This window comes from Pan paniscus, chromosome 1 (assembly GCF_029289425.2).
Source record: "Pan paniscus chromosome 1, NHGRI_mPanPan1-v2.0_pri, whole genome shotgun sequence".
NCBI lineage: Eukaryota > Metazoa > Chordata > Mammalia > Primates > Hominidae > Pan > Pan paniscus.
This window is the reverse complement of record NC_073249.2, coordinates 144994380-145015095: the sequence shown is the minus strand read 5'-3', so window position 1 is coordinate 145015095 and position 20716 is coordinate 144994380. Positions and strand designations below refer to the sequence as shown.

The 20716-nt window shown below is 34.9% G+C and overlaps 1 protein-coding gene across 46 annotated transcripts in view; it reads left to right on the top strand.

Moving 5' to 3' along the window:
* ADGRL2 (adhesion G protein-coupled receptor L2) overlaps window positions 1–20716 on the top strand; it is a 681918-nt gene that overhangs the window by 587107 nt on the left and 74095 nt on the right. For 45 of the 46 annotated variants that reach the window (XM_055116894.2, XM_055116926.2, XM_055116915.2 and 42 more), the window contains one exon: window positions 9431–9644. In XM_055116894.2, coding sequence (XP_054972869.1) covers window positions 9431–9644 — 214 coding nt within the window. Of the gene's footprint in view, window positions 1–9430; window positions 9645–20716 lie in introns of those variants that run through there. The other variant, XM_055116890.2, reaches the window with a different exon arrangement.

The window sequence follows — 20716 nt, the reverse complement described above, 5'->3', positions numbered from 1 at the left end:
GGTAGGAGAAATTAATTTCTTTCTAGTAAGGAATTTAACCCCACAGTGTTTTTGACTCATAATGTGTACTTTCTTTTTAAAATGTCAAAAGGCTTTTCAGAAGTAGTAGTATTTGAAACTATCAGCTAATGGTTTTCTAAAAGTATATTTTTACCTTAGAGCATCTAGAGTGTCCAGAATTTTGTGACTCTTAGCAAATCCCCAAGTTGAAAATTTTTACCTTGTAGCTTGCATAATTGGATTTAAATATGTATTTTCATTATGCATGTATTTGTTAGAAAATATTGGTGTATTTCTTAGTGTAACAGTATTTTGTATTTAAGTTGATTTTACTTAAGATTTCAAATAAACTGTAAACATTCTTCTTAGAAAAAATTTTTTTGAAGTACTTCATTATTTAAAATATTTCCAAAATAATCAACAGCTTATTTAGCTGGGCATGGTGGCATGAGCCTGCAGTCCTAACTACTCTGGGGTGGGGAAGAGGCTGATTTCGAGCCCATATGCTTGAGCCTAGAAGCTTGGGGCTGCAGTGAACTATGATTGTACCACTGCACTCCAGCTGGACAACAGAGTGAGACTCTCTCCCTAAAGCAGACAAACAAAAAAACAGTTTCTAAACCAAAATGACACATAAAACTAAGGCATATCACTTATTTGGACTGAGTTGATGATTGTGTAGTTATATGATCTTAAATTGTTGGAACACTTTCTTTTGCAACAGTTTCATATTTCTGTAAGCATTTGTTGGGTATTTCATGCTCACCCCACTTATATACAAATTGCAACATTTTCTAGGCCAGTGTGCTTATTCTGGAAAATGACATTGCATTCTTTTATTTTCTGAATTATTTGCATAAGAACAATTTCAAAGGTGACAGTAGTAGGTCTTTTTTACTTTCCACATGTCGTAGTTTAGGTTTGTAGCATAATACAGACAGGTGAAAGGAATTACGTATAAGTAAGCACAAAAAAGTAGATGTTTTAGGGTTTGATTGATAAAGGCATTTCTAAAGTGGATCTAATTAAGTAATTAAAACAAAAGGATCTTCTACAAATTTACACGAAATAGGTTTTTAACATTCTGCCTTGTGGTATAAAAAAGCCTTATTACGCATCCTTGATTTTAAAAATTGTGCTTAGTTGGCTCCATGAATATGCAGAGATGAGTGAAAAAGTTGGACTATCAGTGACAACTTATCTTTTAGGTTTACTTTTAACACTATTTTCATCTAAGTTAAGATGAAATTGAAATAAGCTTTCTGGATGCTTCTAAATTTTTCAGCCTGGTTGAAATCATGTCCCCTCCTCCTTAAGTATTTTTCTCATTTCCATTTTAGGAAGAAATTTTGCTAACATATATAAACAGGAGTAATAAAGATATTTCATATGCCAGCACTGGTAATAGACTATGGCTTGAGTTAATGTTTCAGCACGGCGTAGAGTCACAGCCTCACTCTCATAGAGGTCCCTGATAATAAAAAAGCATGGTGCTTCCTGGGACCCTCAAACAGCATGAGCAGTAGCAAACATGACAGTATTTAGTTCAAAGTAATTAAGAAAAACAGTACAAGAAAAGTTGAATTCTTTATAGTACAGCGTAGTAAGAACACTTTTATGGGAATGTGTGATTTTACAGAAATGTTTTAAGGAACAGAGTTAATGGAGACTTTGTTAGAAAAGCAAATGTTCCTCAACAAGCACTTAAAGTTTATCACAACAAAGTGTACTGTTTGTTGTCAGAGCAGCACATTTTCTTGCAGAAATGCTTATAAATGATGCCAAATTTAATGATAGAATTTCAATTCTGGTCTTACAAATTCCCATCCGGTAGCAGTGCATCTGTTTATTAGGAATTACCCCTGAATGTGAATGATTTCAGTCTTAAGTTGCTGCACCTGTTGCCGGGAGGTATTTATTCCAATCACTAGCCTAAAGCAGAGAGAGTTATATCTTGACATTTTAGAGCTTGGGGGGAAAAACTGTCTTTTCAAAATCATGTGTTCAGAGAGGAGAAAATGGAGCAAAACAGTTCATTTTACTCTAAGCACCGCTATTTGGTGGTATTCACATTTGCACAGCACAAAGCTGCAATATTGATTTTTTGCTCACAGGGCCTCCCACCAGTTCTCTCGTCAATTGTCAGGGTTGCAAGATGGATTAGATTACATTTTGCTGGTTGGGATGCTTATTTTTTTGTTGTTGTTGAAATAGAAATAGACTGAAAATACGGCTTGGAATGAATATCACAGTAATAGTGTGGTTAAAAGGCTTTAATTTGAGGATTTCTTTATGTTGATTATGTTCACCAAGCCATTTCCCTGACCATCAGACACAGTTTCCTTTCCTGTTCCTTTTCTTCCCCAAGACTAATAGCAGCCAGCATACCATAACGATGTTCTTTACAACTCTGTCCCCAAACCTGCTGCTGATGGCCATCATCATTTGGAGAGGCATTAAAGTAACATTTAAGAACATGAACCCAGGAGCTGAATTACTGGGTTTGAAATCTTAATTTCATTTTTATTGGATATAACTGTAGAAAACTTAATCTTTCTCTGCCTCAACTTCCTCCTCTGTAAAATGTTGATAATAATGTTACCTACCTTGTGTGGTTGTTTTGAGGATTCATAATCAGGAAATATTTATACAGTCCTTAGAGGGACTTCTGAGGGTGGCAAATTCCCTCTAAAACAAGTGTAAAATTAGAATTGTCAACAACAACCATTTTGGGAGCTGGAAAGTAACCAAACAACAAACGGGGAAACATTATTTATGAAAATCTACTAGAACTTCTAGCAGATGTTTAAAGCCTTCTAGCATGGGGCTGCTCCTTATCCCCCGCAATCCCTCCATCTCTTACTCCTTAACTATGTCATTGTGGAAGTTTCATCAGGGCAAGATTGGCCTTCAAAACCAGTGGCTTTACTGCCATGAAGAGCTGACATGATTTGGAGTAGAGGGTGGAAACTCATGCCCAGCAGTGTTGTCAATGAAAGTAAACACTGTAGGGGAAAAAAAAAATGGGGAAAACCTGTAGCTCTGCTATCCTTTGGTTGTAGCTCCAGTTGGGATGACTGGAAACCATTCTGAAACTTAACAGGGAAATCTTGGAAATGAAGAAGCCATAAACTTTCTGTGCATTCTTAACTAACTGGGAAGCTAAACACATGTACAGAGGAGACATGAGAGGACTTGGCAGCAAGTAAATAACTGAGTCTGACTTGTAAACTACTTGAACTTTTAATACTCTTTCTAACATACAATCACATCAGCAAAGAGTGGAGACTTAATAATGGGCCCATGGTTTTTGTGCAAAGTCTCTGCCCAGTCATTGGCTGACCACTAAGCCATGCAGACAGAGGTGATATCTAGGAGCCGAGGCTAAAAAATAAAAATAAGAATTCAAACGAATTAAAATAAAACAGTGAGCAAAGGTATAAGCAGCCACACACTGTGGGGGCAGAGATTCTGCATATTAAATACAGCTGAGGTATTAAAAAGAAACCACGACAGCAGCAGCAATTCTCAGGGGAAAGAAATCTGAAACCGGAGTTGCTAATGGTGTATTATTTAAAATGTATAGTTTTCAACAACAAAACATTTATAAGATACATAAAGAAACAGAAAAGTTGATCCATAAAATAGAAATTGCCTCTGATGTGGACCCAGTGTTAGATTTAGCATATAAGGATTTTAAACCAGCTATTACAAATACGTTCAAAAATCAAAGTAAAACTATCTTGGAGAATTAAGAGGAAATATGATGACAATGACAACAAATACGTAGTCAGAGAAAAAAAAACTATTTTTCAAAGGCCTTAGAGACATTCTTTGCACATCTTAGTTATTATAGCAGTGTGCTGTAAGTAAATTAATATTTTGTTGTACAAATTACAGATAGTGTAGCTTCATCTGACCCAGAGATTGTGATTCAGTAGGTCTGGGATAGAGCTTCAAGATTTGTCTTTATAAAAAGTTTACTAGGTGATTCTGATGTAACCATATTTGGGAATCAATTATGTAGACTTGGCAAAGGATTAAAAAAAAAAAAAAAAATATATATATATATATATATATATATATATATATATATTTTGATGATTTCTTCCCATGAGTCAGTATTCTAGATCATTAATGTGATACAAATAAAGGAATAAATAAATGTTTTCAGGAATGGGTTTTTATGTCTTTCATAAGATTTATTTAGTGAAAATGTTGGGTTTTAAAAGTTGATACTAATTGCAATAATTTTATTAAAGGCTTTTCAAAGTTCCTTTAAAGTAGCATTGTTGGTGGAAGAGGTTGAGCTATATCCCTTGAAGTTTTCAGGAAAATAGTGTAAAATGGTCAAAGAAGGCACAACAATTTATATTTTTCTTAAAAATGTGTGTAAACTTTTTATTTTCCATCAGTTATTTTGCCAAGATTAAGGACATGCCCGTGCCACAGCCTCAGGAGCTCCTGACAACATGTGCCCAAGGCGGTTGGGCTACAGCTTGGTTTTATACATTTTAGGGAGACATAAGTCAGAAATCAGTACATGAGTGATGTTCATTGGTTCAGTTTGGAAAGGTAAGACAACCCAAAGGGTAGAGTTAGGATTCCAGGTAATAGGTAGATTCAAAGATTTTCCGATTGGCAACTGGTTGAAAGGGTTTGTCTATTAATAAAGACCTGAATCAATAGAAGAAAGTGTCTGGGTTAAGATAGGTGTTGTGAGGACCAGGGTTCTTATTATGCAGATGAAGCCTCTAGGTAGCAATATTAAGAGAGAATAGATTGGAAATATTTCTTATCATATTTAAAGAGGCAGTTCTGGCCAAACGTGGTGGCTCACACCTGTAATCCCAGCATTTTAGGAGGCCAAAGTGGGCAGATCACCTGAGGTCAGGAGTTTGAGACCAGCCTGGCCAACATGGCGAAACCTCATCTCTACTAAAAATACAAAAATTAGCCGGTCGTGGTGGTGCGCACCTGTGGTCCCATCTGCTGGGGAGGCTGAAGTGGAAGAATAACTTGAACCTGGTGGGTGGAGGTTGCAGTGAGCCAAAATTGCACCACTGCACTCCTGCACTCCAGCCTGGGTGACAGAGCAAGACTCCATCTCAGAAAACAAAGGGTGGGGCAGTTCTGTCAGTCTTAAGGTCTCTGTTTTAATGTTAAGGATAGTCAGCTGTGTCAGAATTCCAATGAAAGGAAAGTACAATGAGGCATGTCTGACCACCCATTCCCATCATGGCCACAACTAGAGAACTTTTCCATAATTGATTCATGTTTATTTTCTCTTTTCCACTAAGTCATTGATTAAAATAGTTAACCTAGGAAGATGTTTTCCTGTGATTTGTGTGAACTCTGCTTAGTTTGTCACATGGACTTTTGAAAATTATTTTGACAGTACCTCACAATCTATATGGATGTGCACAGCACATCCATGTTAACAATGTTGTTATATTTATATTTTAAGAAAACAGAGCAAGTTGTTTATTAATTATCGATCACTTGAAATGTTGGAATAGCATGTGTACTTGATTAAAAGGAGCTTGCCTGTTTAGACTTACAGACTGAGGAAATTTTATAAGACTTTGAAATGACTTTAATTCTTCAGAAAAGGTTTTAATTAAAACCCAGAGAAGTAAAATGACTTTGCCCAAAGTCACAAGACTGACCCATATACTCATACTTCAGTGTTCAGTGCTCTTTCCATGTGTACCTACAGTATAGCATTTGCTGTCTTTATATTTATGGTACACATGTTTACATTTCTACAAATATGATTTTCACTACTATTCATGTAGTTTTGTGAACCTTTACAATAATTATTTCTTGTCAGTTTTACTAATATATTCTTTGGTGATTTTCAGATTGTATGAAGACTTATAAAATAAATCTTGTTATTTTATCAGCAAAATGGCTTGAGTAGTCAGAGTTGATCAGAGAAGGGTTCTGGAGTCTAAGCTCCCTGCATGGGTTAGAATCTAACGTGTGGTAAGATTGAGACCCTAAATTTACTACTATTTGATGCCTTAGTTTCATACTCTGTAAAATTGGTATTATAACAGCAACTATTCCATTGTTTATTTTTTATGTTGTTGAACATAAAACAAAGTGATCCATATAAAGCATTTAAGCCAGTGCCAGCACATAGTAATTGCTTTGCAAGTAATACTTATTTCTCTCTTCATATTTGTTTTTTAAAGAATATATATATTCATTATATATATATACATTATATATATACACATTATATATATACACATTATATATACACACACACACACACACACACATATATTTGGTTGGAAATACAGACTTTAGATAAGAGAAATGTATAAATATGTAACCCATCTGTCTTATGACAATTCCAGTGATACATATATGATAATAAATCGACAATTTAAATATTTTTTTGGAGGGGGAGATGGCATATAATTTTCATTGATAAGTAGTTTGCCTTGTTTTTAATGTTCACCATTTGTTTTCACTACCAAAGGAAATAGACATTACAAAGGAAAGCACATTGCAATTTATGTTGTGTAAATCACTAGTTTAATTCAACAATTTGGTTCCACATTTATAAGAATTATGTATCATGTGCTATTGTAGGCATTGAGATTATAACTAAGAGCCTTACTACAGTCTAGCAGGGTAGATATATATATATACTAAAAGTGAATATGCACTGTATCACATGTTAATAAGCACATTAGTAAAGATTAATGTATCTGCATATATAAAGTTTAATCAAAACAGGTAAGAGAAAGAATTTAGAAAAGAACATTAATGATTTAAATCAAAATACATTGTAGGATTAAATAAAGTGGTATTTGCTATTAAGAACTCTTAGTGCAATTTCTGTTGCTATAGGAAAATACTCAGACTGGGTAATTAATAAAGAAAAGAGTTTTATTTAGCTTATGATTCTGGGGTTCTGGGGTCGAAGGTGGGCAGCCACATCTGGTGAGGGCCTCATGCTGCTTCCTAGAATGGTTGAAAAGTGGAAGGACAAGGGAATGCAAAAAACTAATTCATTCCTTTGAGAACTAACCCAGTCTTAAAAACTTTGGGGCTGGGCACAGTAGCTCATGCCTGTAACCACAGCACTTTGGGAAGCGGAGGTGGGCGGATCACAAGGTCAAGGGTTCGAGACCAGCCTGGCCAACATGGTGAAACCTTGTCTCTACTAAGAATACAAAATTAGTCTGGTGTGATGGCACGTGCCTGTAATCCTAGCTACTCAGAAGGCTGAGGCAGGAGAATTGCTTGAACCGGCGAGGCAGAGGTTGCAGTGAGCCAAGACTCTGTCTCGGGGTGGGGGCAGGGGGAAAAGAAAGAGTTATAAAGACCCAGTCACCTGTTAAAGGCACGACCTCCCAGTATGGCCACACTGGGGACTAAGCCTCTACTTGAGTTTGATGGGAACAAGCCATATTCAAACAATAGCAAGTACCATGATCTCTTTTCTCCAGTAGATTCTGTATTGGCAATCTACTAAATTATTAAAGTGCACTGATCTTTCTTTTCTTTTTCCTTACTATACTTTTTTTTTTTGAGATGGGAGTTTGGCTCTTTTTGCCCAAGCTAGAGTGCAGTGGTGCGATCTTGGCTCACTGCAACCCCTGCCTCCCAGGTTCAAATGATTCTCCTGCCCCAGCCTCCCTAGTAACTGGGATTACAGGCATGTGCCACCACACCCGGCTAGTTTTGTATTTCTAGTAGAGATGGGGTTTCACCGTGTTAGCCAGGCTGGTCCTGAATCCCCTGACGTCAGGTGATCCACCCGCCTCAGCCTCCCAAAGTGCTGGGATTACAGGCATGAACCACAGCGCCAGACCTTACTGTACTTTTCTGGATGACTGTGACCAAAGCTTTAAGACTACCATCCCTGAATTATCAAAACAGTAACACACTCAACTATGCCAATTCCCAAATAGGTTTCAAAAGCAGAGGAAAATTCACTTAGAATGATAACTCTAATCCTGCAAACTAACAACAACAACAGTTAAAGGGCTTGGGTTTTAAAAACCACAGTGCTTCATAATCAGTTCTATGTTTTGACAAAATAGTAAGAATTGCGAGTATGGCTCCAAGCCAGTCTTTTAATAATGTGTTCCGATATTCCTAGCATTTTCTAATAATAGATTTATTCTGTTTTATTATAGAATTATAATTGCAAATTGCCTCTGTATTTAAAATAGGTTGCATTTCAAAATTTTATTTGATGTCGTTTGTTTGAATTTTCACATAGCTTTTGCCACAGAAATGTGTCAGCTTCTGAAGCCATAAAAATATTTTCTATTAAAATAAATATGGTACTACTAGTTTAAGCTGAATTATTTGTATAGATATTTCAGTACAAGGTCAGGAGATGGAGAAAAAAGCAGAGTGTGTGTGTGTGTGTACATATAAAAGTTTATGAACTTGTTGGGGAAGAAATATATTTTGGAAGTTTGGCCTGTGTACCATTTGTCCTGACATTTACCCAGCTCTGTTTCTGTATCCCTTCTGCATTAGTAGTGCACCTCTCCACATGCTACAGTACTCTCCACATACTATAAACCTTGTTAGTGAAAACCCACCAAGGTTGGGGTTTGCCACAATCTCCTGAAGATTTCTGAGTTCCAGATTAGGTATTCTTTTCTTCCCTCTTCAGTCCAGTTACACCTTTAGTTTTCTCTGAAGAACTGAGAGTTCAGCCAGGTTTGAAAATTGCTGCTTTTTAAAATCATACCAGTATGTCACCCAGTACTGCTTTGGAAGAATATACTTACATCTCAGAAAAGATCATGTTCAGCTCTTTGAATTTTTTGAGTTGGATGGGAGCGGTGCTGGCTCCTTTGAATGTCCATCTGCTGATTCCTTTCAGTGTCAGTTTTAAATAAAGGGTATTTAAATGGAAATAAGTTATTGTGCCATAAGCATCTTATTGTCATAAATATCTTAGTTATTGTGGGGAAAAAACTGCTAAGATGAAGGTATTTTTTAAGATAATGCAATAGCAATTAATATGTATACATTAAATAAGAAAGTAATGCCAGTGGATGTAGCAGAGCCTTCATTCCATTGCACAAATGAAAATTCTTTCTTGATTAGTAGTTATATTTTCTGTTTGTAAAACTTGTCACCGTTTATAAAATCCATGATTAAATTTGTCATTATTATTTGGATTTACTAAAAAAGCCATTTAGTTTCTGATTATACAGAAAGTAATTTGTTAGGGTATTTTGTAAAGATGAAGAGTCCAAATAAAGATGAATAAAAAATAACTTTCTGACATATTGTAGAGAACCAAAAAATTATTTAATAAATGCCTGAATTTTATGACATCTCTTGACGATAGACATTAATCATATTACTTGAAAATGCTTTACTAAAATAATTTATCTTATAAATGAGTTACAGTTTAATTTTCTTTCTTTTTTATTTTAAGGTTTCAGCAGAGCAGCTTTACCATTTGGGCTGGTGAGGCGAGAATTATCCTGTGAAGGTTATTCTATAGATCTGCGATGCCCGGGCAGTGATGTCATCATGATTGAGAGCGCTAATTATGGTCGGACGGATGACAAGATTTGTGATGCTGACCCATTTCAGATGGAGAATACAGACTGCTACCTCCCCGATGCCTTCAAAATTATGACTCAAAGGTAAATATTCATGTGTTAATGTCCCATTTGAGCTGTTGTATCCAAATTAGAAAAATTATTACAGTTATTCCAAAGCGAATGGATATAGACCACATCCCGGCCTATTTATTAAACTGAGTTGGGTTTTTACCTACTAATGTTGATATCTACACTTTATATTTTCATCAACATTCAAATATGTAAATCATTCTAATATAGCTTGACATGTATCAGAATATGTAATACGTATCTTTTTGTGTTATATAAACATGAAATAAAAAGCAAGAATAATTGAAATGTAATGTTAGTTTTTAAGGCTTCGAAAATTTGAAATACTTTTTGTAACATCAAGAATGTTTAAGTGCCTGGGTCTTTGGCAATAATTGCTGCTTTTTTTTTTTTTAATTAATAAACTTTGTTTTTTAGAGCAGTTTTAGGTTCTTAGTAAAATCAAGTAGAAAGTACAGAGATTTCTCATATGATCCATATCCATACACAGAGTGTTTCTCAACTGAAGATACTTTGCCCCACAGCAGTACATTTGTTAACAGTCCATGAACCTACATTGACACATAATTATCACCCAAAGTCCATAGTTTACAATAGGATTGGCTTTTGGCGTTGTACATTTTATGAGTTTTGACAAATGTATTCACCATTGTAGTATCATACAGAATACCTTCATGTGCCACATAATGACTTTTTGGTTAGTGATGAACTGCGTGTACCATGGTGGTTCCATAGATGCTAATGGATCTGAACTGTTGCCTAGTGACCTCTTAGCCATCATCAAGTCGTAGTGTGACGCATTATCTTTTCTATTTTAAATGTGTTTAGATGTACAGACACTTAACATTGTATTATAATTGCCTGTGGAATTCAGTACAATATTATGCTATTCAGGTTGTCGCCTAGGAGCAATAGACTGTACCTTATAGTCTAAGTGTGTAGTAGGCTATACTATCTCAGTTTGTTTAAATACTCTCATTGCTGTTCCTGTAATGATAAAATAGGCTGACAATGCATATCCCAGAAAGTATCCCTTTGTTAATGATGCATAACTAGTTTCACTGCCCTAAAAAGCCTCTGTCCTTGGCCTGTTCATCCCTCTTATCCTCCTAACTACTGGTAGCCACAGATATTTTCCAGATTGGCTTATTTCACTTAGTAATATGCTTTTACATTTCCTCCATATCTTTTGTTGGCTTGATAGTTCATTTCTTTTTAGAATGGAATAATATTCATTGTCTGGATAGACACAGTTGATCCATGCACCTACAGAAGGACATATAGGTAGTTTTTAGGTTTTGTCAATTATGGATAGAGCTACTGTAAACATCAGTGTACAGTTTCTTGTGTGAGTATAAGTTTTCAGTTTATTTGGGCAAATATAGTACAATTGCTGGATTGTATAGTATGAATATGTTTAGCTCAAAGTGGCTATACCACTTTCCATTTCTACCAGCAATGAATAGAAGTTCTTATTTCTCCACACTCTTGCCAGCATTCAGTGTTGCCAGTGTTTGAAATCCATTCTATTAAGTGTGTATTGCTGTCTTATTGATGTTGTAATTTGTAATTCCCTAATGACATAAAATGTTTAACATTTTTTGATATACTTATTGTATACTTAACTGTCATCTGTACATCTTTTTTTCTTTCTTTCTTTTTTTTTTTTTTTAAGACAGAGTCTCACTCTGTTGCCCAGGCTGGAGTACAGCGGCGTGATCTCTGCTCACTGCAATCTTTGTCTCCTGGGTTCAAGCAATTTTCATGCCTCAACCTCCTGAGTAGCTGGGATTACAGGTGCAAGCCACCAAGCCTGGCTAATTTTTTGTATTTTTAGTAGAGACAGGGTTTTACCATGTTGGCCAGGCTGGTCTCAAACTCCCAACCTCAGGAAATCCACCTGCCTCGGCCTCTCAAAGTGCTAGGATTACAGATGTGAGTTGCCATGCATGGCCTTGTATATCTTTTTTGTATCTGTTTAATCTTAGCCCATTTTTAAAATTGAGGGTTTTTTTTTAGTGTTTAGTTTTAAGAGTTCTTTGTATATTTTGGGATAACAGTCCTTCATCATATATCTCTTTCTCAAATATTTTCTCCCAGTTTTTGGCTTGTTTTTTCATTCCTTCCAGTTAAGAGTTATCATTTATATAGTTAAGACTTAAAACATAGAAACAAGCAAACAGAATTAAATAACAAGTTCAACTTAAGAAAGCATAAAACTAAGTATAGAATTCCTTGTATCCTTCAACGAATTATAGGTAAAATATCCTTTTAACAGATTAAACACTTTCTGGCTTTTCTTCCTAGCAGATTTGGCTTTACTCAGTAGGTTAGAGAAGTCACAGAGAAGGCTGTCAATATAACATATGTGTTAAGCCAAGATGCAAAGTATGTTTTTGAATATTAAGTGGGAATTTCTGCCATCTTCAAATAGTATACAGATAGCTAAGGTAAACATATTCTGATTAGGTTCTATTCTTTCTAGTTCAAACCATTGCTTGTTTTTTTTTCTACCTTATATGTTGCCCAAGATGGTTATAAGCAAGAGACCAGTTGTCTTTTCTTTAAAATTTAGATGTAAGGAAAATTTTGCCCACATTCAAATTCAGGATCATTCAAATTCAAGACAATATAAAATTTGACATAATTGTTTGAATGTTCGAGGTACTGTAGTTTGTATTAAGGTGTTAAAGATGGTTATAAATTGGTGTTTAGCCACTTTGAAAATAGTACAGTTGCCAGGTGCAGTGGCTCACGTCTGTAATCCCAGCACTTTGCGAGGCCGAGGCAGGTGGATCACCTGAGTTCAGGAGTTCAAGACCAGCCTGGCCAACATGGTGAAACCCTGTCTCTACTAAAAATATAAAGATTAGCCAGGCATGGTGGCAGGCACCTGTAATCCCAGCTACTTGGGAGGCTGAGGCAGAAGAATCTGTTGAACCCGGGAGACGGAGGTTGCAGTGAGCCAAGATCACGCCACTGAACTCCGACCTGGGCAACGGAATGAGACTCTGCCTAAAAAAAAAAAATAATAATAATAATAATAATAATAGTACAATTGAGTAAGGTAGAGATGAATATAAAGTATACGTATGTCCTAATATGATAGACTACCTCAATTCCTGAGTTGAAAGGTAAACTCATAATTTCTACTTTATTGAATTTGAGCAGTTTTTTTTCTTCACTGAGCCCCAGTTTATTATAGAAAGTAGATAATACATCATTGGTTAATTTTGTGTTTTAAAAATGGTGTGTTTGAGAATGTGTTATAAACTTTAAAGCTATATAAATGATACCTCTTAACTGGACTGTTGCCTTCCCACATATAAGTATAATACAGAAAACTGCTAAGAATGGATATCATTTTTTCTGTATTAGATACGAGACACCTAACTCTTGGCACCTTTTTTTTGTTTGTTTTAATTGTGGTACTCCGGGCATCTTTATTAGAATTTTCCTATATGTAAGATAGTATAAATAATTATTGCTTATGTAGAATAACTTGCCCTTTTAAAAAAAAAAAACTTAAAAATCCCAAAACCCTAATAGTTTAGCAGATTTTTCCCTTTATATTTCTCAAAAAATGTGATATTCAGTCATGTAGTGATGGGAGACATGTTTATTTCTTTAATGTAGAAAGTTTGTCTTTGAAAAGTTCACATTAAAACATTAGAATTTTTCCATTAAATTTGAAAGCCCCCCTCTTTTTTTTACATGTAATGATAGAGATGGGCATAGAAATTTCAGTACCATTAAAATATGTTTTCATTGTATTTTTCTCCTCTTTTCTTGTGTTTTTCACTCCCTTTCTTCCACTGTTATCTCTTCAGCAGTTGAGAATCAAGTAAATAAATACACTTGTAATTCAGGCTGTGGACATGGTAAAAATATTGTATTCACTCTCCATTTTCTATTTCCTGTTCATTTAAAAGTGTGAAACTAAAGGCTCTAGTAGTAACTGATTATAGTATACTGTCTTAAGTATTCTGAGAGGCTCATCCTAAAAAATGAGAAATGAAATGCTTTCTTAAAATGATATTTGTTTTAATATTTTATAGAACAGTCACCACTTAGTACTCTTTAAAGATAATTGTTGGGGGGGGGGCAACTTAAAAATATATAAAAGTTATAACACTTTGAATTCATTAACAAACCAAAAAAACAAATCCTACTATTACTTTGAAGTATTTGATTAACAAATAAATGAGAATTTTGCTACCAGTATTGTCTCTTTGCAGCAGTTGGGTACAAACTAGTAGGTGTCTTAAAGTGATACACTAGATTATACCTGAAGACCGTCCTCCCAAATTTTAACTGTTTTTTCACTCTAAAAACCTGCTCATTGTTATCAAGGTAGTTTTGCTGCTTCGGATGATGCTTTATAACGTGACCTCAAGTTTTTAGCACTTTGGCCTAGAGATCTGAAAGTAATTATGTAAATATTTACTGATTTATTTTTCAATATTAAATGTGAGTTTCACATGCATAGTTAGGTCTTTTGCAAAGCAATTCGTAGACATGTGAGTGTACCTTTGTAAATACAAAGAAGTACGAAACGTAATACATACCGTGTGAGGAAGATGGTAAAAATATGTGCTTCAGTTAGTCCCTATTGTAGTAAGGTGTATTTTGTATAAAATAGGCCCCCTGCCTCCCATTTTTTTTTTGCGGGGGGGATGGATTGAAATTGCCCAAGGAAAGTAAGGTTATGGCCTAGATTTATGGAACTAGACTGGCTCCTTCAAAGCTTTTAACCAAAAAAATTTTACTTAAGCACAGTTAAAGGTAGCACCTGACTAGAACCTCATAGCCTACTTACATTATGATGTTTCTTTTATTTTTTTTTATTTTTTATTTTTTTTGAGACAGGATCTCACTCCCTTGCCCAGGCTGGAGTGCAGTGGCATGATCTCTGCTCACTGGAGCCTCTGCCTCCTGGGTTCAAGCAATTCCCCAGCCTCAGCCTCCCAAGTAGCTGGGATTATAGGCACACACCACTGTGCCCGGCTAATTTTTGTATTTTCAGTAGAGATGGCGTTTCACCATATTGTCCAGGATGGTCTCGAACTCTTAGCCTCAAGTGATCTGCCCGCCTCAGCCTCCCAAAGTGTTTGTATTACAGGCGGGAGCCACTGCACCCAGCCTATGTTTCTTATTAAGTAAAATTCATTATATTTTTGGTTGGTATACTATCCGTTCAAATTCCTTGAAGTTTATTTCAGAACTGGGTGGCATGTAAATAAATAGTGCAGCAAGCCATTGTTTATACAGGTTTGGCACTTAAAGAGTAGTCAACAAAGAATGTAAAGGAGAAACACATGTAAACATAAAGTTGAATAGTTGCCAGTGAATAAATGATATCACCCACAGAGATTATGTAATTTGAGCACGCAAAACCTGCTAGACAACACCTGCATTTGAGGAGCAGAGGTAAAATTGCCATAAAAAAAACGGAACAGACGTGGGAGAATTAATGTTTTAGAAGCCAGTAGCAAAGTACAAAAGAGATACTTTAATTTTCTTGATGATGATGAAGATTTTTATTCTATTTTGACAGCTCAAATAAAAGAACATGTTAGGATTTTCGAGATAGGAGAGTTTCAAGATAGAAATCAAGAAATAGCAATTAGCCTTGCCTTGCATAGACCAGCAGGAATTAGGTAGTACTCTGGTCACATGGAGCCAGATGATGAATAAATATAAGACCTGAATTTATAAAGTAGGGATAAACTTCTAGGATTTTTATTCTACGAGAAAGGGAAACAAAATCTAGCTTTAGAACTTCAGGTATAGTTTAATTAACTTAAGCTCTATAAGCAACAAAGCTGATTTCAAAGCTCAGTGTTTTCTGAAAGGTTGGGATAATGGAAGTAAGCTCTAAATGTAGGCACCGGAATAATCTATTCCCTTTCTATACCCCATTCGGTAACTTTTCTGTTCTTAAATTTCCCTTTTCTAAACTTATCAATATCCTAACCTATTATCTCTAAGTATAATAATTACACTTTATTTTACTTTTTAAACTCAAGAGCATATGGAGTGGTGAGAACTTCTTGTGTGCCAGAGGCTTTGAAGGAATGTGTTGTTGTATATGTATGTGCATTACTTTGTTCTGTGGTTCTTTACATTACAGTGGATGCAGAGTGAGACTGGAAAATTGAGTGCATACTTGGAAGTAAGACTACATGGAAAGGACCATGTATGCCTTAGTGTGGAATAAGCAGAATGATGTTACCCTCTACCATGACACCTCCCATTCTTGCCACCAGGCAAGCCATATAAATAGGGACTCTGTAGGGGATGGGAGAGTTTATAGGCCATGGCTTCTATTTTAAGGGAGTTATTGAGATTGTTAGAGCTACAGAGGAGCTTGAGGCTCATCATATTCTAATTCCCTTTAATTACACTTGGGGAATTGATGTCATTATAATTGGTACACTTATTTCACATAGCTACATGTATATTCTCACTTTTAAAAAAATCTCCTTGAGAAGGAGTGGCAATTTGATATTCTTTTTACTTTGCAAGCCTTTAGAAAAAGGTTGGATTATTTTCCACAGGGGCTGAAACCTCAAATCGCCTGTACCTAGAACCTCATTCATTTAATATCTTACTGGCATGAAAATGTATTCATAAATAACTTTGAAGTTCAGTTTTGCTATCTAGACTTTTAACATGTCTATTATTTTCAAATATACTAATAGATACTAATTTTATATAAAATATTTAAACAAGGGAGATACTTAATGCACACATACACACACACACACACACACACACACACACACCCCTTTACGATGGGAAGTGGTGAATATTGGAAGCCTCTCAGAATTTAATCAAGAAAATTCATTACAATGCAGTCACAGTTCTGCCAGTGTACTCTGGCAGACTTCATGATTATAGATTTCGGCTTGTGTATACTCTCCTTGACGTACAGTCCTCTCAACTTTTTACATTGATCATCCATTCTTCATAAAGAGGCTTTGTATCCAAGTCAGAGCTATATGAAAGATATTTTTATTTAATTAATATTTGTTTTCTGATTTTTCCTATAGGTAACAATAAACTGTAAACTCATCTTTCTAAAATCTTCATATTTCTTCCTCATTAATGGCATTTTTCAAAGGGAAAAATTAGTGCAGTATGTCTTACGGTGTTTCATAATATTTTGGGGGTATATTTTATTCCTGAATTATTATGAATGCTTACTAGTCAGGGTTACTCTTGCTTAGCATATTCATTCAGTATACTTACTTATTCTCATAGGATCTAAGCCTGCCATGTCTCAGAAACTGCATTCTTACCCTTATGTTATTTATTCCAAGTGCTTTTATCTACTTGACATGTCAGGTTTATCCACCACTTGTCCATTAGGGTAAAATACATACGGGGGAAATGAAATAACTCGGCCGCTCCTAACCCATCATGTCTATGCAATCTACTTAGGTTGTTTTCTGTTAGTTGATGGATTTCTACTAATTCTCTCACTCGTGGCCTAGTTGTTTCAAGACAACTAACTGGTATTACAAGCACATCTCTGTGGCCAGTCTACTAATATAGATTCTTGAATTTTAGTACAGTAATAAATAACCATTAAAGCTCTTATTGGTATACCTAATTGGACACATACTTTGCATGTCACTTACTGATGGATATTAAAGCAATGCACTCATAGGAAGGGGAGACTACTGGCAGTAATAAACATGAAACATATTAAACATTCACATTTAGTGTGCAAGAAAGACTAATAAATTTTGAAATGGTTTAGAAGATAAATTATCTAAATATCTTTTATGACCCTGCTTATCAAATGTAGAAAAGAGAGAAATAATGTCACATCAAAAATTCTGCCCTATAGGATCCTTGGTTTCTCCTTTTTTTTGACAGGGTCTTAGAGCTGGAGTGCAGTCTCTGCTCACTGCAGCCCCAGCTTCCCAGGCTCAAGTGATCCTCCCACCTCAGTCTCCCGAGTAGCTGGTACTACAGGTGCATGCCACCACACCCAGCTAATTTTTGAAAAATTTTTTTACAGACAGGGTTTCTGCCATGTTGCCCTGGCTGGTCTCAAACTCCTGGACCCAAGAGATCCGCCTGCCTCAGCCTGCCAAATGCTAGGATTACAGGTGTGAGCCACCAGGCCTGGCTCTGTTTTTCATTTTAAAATGAAAATCAGTAAAACAGTTCTACTAGATGTTGAAGACTGAGAATACAGGTGTGAATTGGCTCATTTTCACTGGTACTTCTCATTAATTTAGGGGGTTTTTACCTTTTGTATTATGTCCATTGATTGGTTGAGGAAACCAGAGTATTTTCCATAAGGACATTACATTAGTGGTCTTAAGTATTCCCTAAGGATTATTCAGTGAAATTCAGAAGCTTGAAAGATACTTTAAAAGTTTGAATTTTATTTTATTTTTGAACAGATATAGGCTGGATAAGGGTAAGGGAAATTAGTTTTTGAAAGCAAAGCCATATCTCATTTCAACTTTGGTGATTTTGCTTCAGTTTTTATTTTTAGTTTTGAAACCAAAGCGGAGAGATGAAGAAATAAGATCAAAATCAATAGACGTGAACATGAACATTTCATTTGACCTCTGCATTTCAATATGATCATAATGATCTTTTTATAGTGCTTTTCATATCCTTAGGGATTATTATGTATTCCACCTTTCTCATTTGAAAGGTGAGTATTATGGATGGGATGACAATGGTATTTCTGTGGTGTCTATATCATCACATACCTTGTAGTTTTTCACTCACCTAGAACATTCCTTCCTGTACACTAAAACATTGGTTTCTATTTACAAAGTATGACATTTAAACAAGTTAATTGACAGAACTGTGTTTGACTGGTATCTCTAAAATGTACTAAACAATCAAGTGTTAAATGTATTTACTTACTGTCTAAGGAAAATTATTGTGGGTAATTAGGTTCATGGTGGCATTTTACTAATACACATTTATCTAAACGACCACGAGATCAGCTTTCATAAGACTATTTTCAGATACCCATTCAAGGACTTTGTTGTTCCTAAGTATGATTTCTTTTCAGTATGGATCTGCTTGTTGATGTCATACTAATAATATAAAAATTTTGCTTACAAGCATCCTTTTTAAAAAGTTATACTTTGAACAGATAAGAATAGATGTTCAGTTACAGTTGTAAAAAATAGAAATGAAATTTTATTGTAAGGTTTCACATCAAGGCAAAGTCACTATTTTTGCTTGTAATTTGGCATTTTCTTCTGTTTTTTTCTTTTTTGACACCAAAATTCATAGACAAATGCTACTGAAATGTAATATAATGCATGTTTTCTACCAGTTAAAAAAAGAACAAGTTGTGAAGTGTAATGTCACTTAAGAATTTGGAATTGTTTTTAGTATGCTGTAAAATTTCCTATTGGCATTTTTATTAGGAAAATAATACATGTGTTTATTAAAGCTTTGGAATAATGTCACTGAAATATGCTGTTTATTAATACTTTAAATTTAATATTTAATAAATAATAGCAAACATAATTGGGGCAAAATTGAGACTTTTCCATTCTAATTATTCTTGTACATTTTAAGGAGATATCTAAATAAATAAAATGCCTATCTGTATTTAATAGAGAAAACATCTTACTAAATTGGTTTACCCCAAATCCATATTTTGTTTTCGTACTAGGTTAGGAACACGATAGCATGATGAGTCAGTATACTGTATTGACTAATTTTATTGAATGAAGAGAAAGAGAGAAATATATATATATATATATATGTCTTTTTTTTTCTTTTTGTGGGGATCATGGTCTCACTATGTTGCCCAGGCAGATCTTGAACTCCTGAGCTCAAGCTATCCTTCTTCTACCTCCTTCAGTGCTGGAATTACAAGCATGAGCAACCACTCCTGGCGAGATAATTTGATATTAAATTATTTAAAGATCTTAAACTGTCATTTATTATGGCCCTATTAATTTTCCATATATCCTATACTGAAATTGCATACCAAAACTATGATAGTAACAGCAGCAACAGCAACAACAAAAAACACCAGTACCTACTTTGTACATTATCTGAGGAGAATAATTGTGGGTAATTAGGCTTCTGATGGCATTTTACTAATACATATTTTTGTGCCTTGCATATTTTAAAGATCCATTCTTTTTTCTTTGCTATGTATTTTCTTTAAGTGTATTATAGCAATGTAGTTAGATTTTTTTTAGTGCTGTTTGTTACTCCACTATTAGTTTTAGAGGTAATACATCTCTTGTGGCTGTTAGAAGGAAAAATCTCATTATGAAAAAAATAGAAGTAAATGATTTTGTAGTCTTTAACACATTTAAATGTTGTATAAATAAATCAGATATATTGTGAAACTAACACGTCATGGTTCTCTCAAAATTTGTTAACATGTCATATGTGAAGACCAAGAAAGACATAGTTTTAGAACTCAACTATCTACATTACTCATGGCTTTAAGAAAGTGTCTGAAATGAGAGTTGCTCTATTTAATTTGGCTTGAGATGATTCCAGTGGTCTTTCTATTTGTTTTTTCAGACCGCAGATCTGTTATTCTTATTGAACTCATCTGTAATTTGTGGAAATCTTACTCTGTCTCTAAAGATAGATTCATGGTAAACCCATGAAGGTAATGAATCTTAAAACATCACAGCCCTTCACTTGCATGGGTCTCTTCTAAGGCATTTGAACAAGTTCATGGGGTCAAATACATACAGTAAAAATTGGCAGAAATACAATATTTAAACACAATCTCTAAAGGCTCTGATTTCATTCTCTGACTTTTCTGATATACTTCCCCTCATTTATGGTGGCTTAGGAATAGCCAAGCGCATTTAGAGATGCAGTTAGATGGAAGTTCAGTTGGTGTTAAATTCAATCTAGGTTTAGTGGATTTATTTTTATGTGGTTTGTAGACACTTGTATACAGTTTTGTTACTGCTAACTATTCTGGTGAAGAAATGGCCTCTAGAAATACTTCTGTTACTCATTATACTTCCTTCCTGATCGTGACATAAATGTGCAAAGACAGATGTCATATTGCAATTTAAATATGTCCTATGACACCTGAGATATGTGGGTAG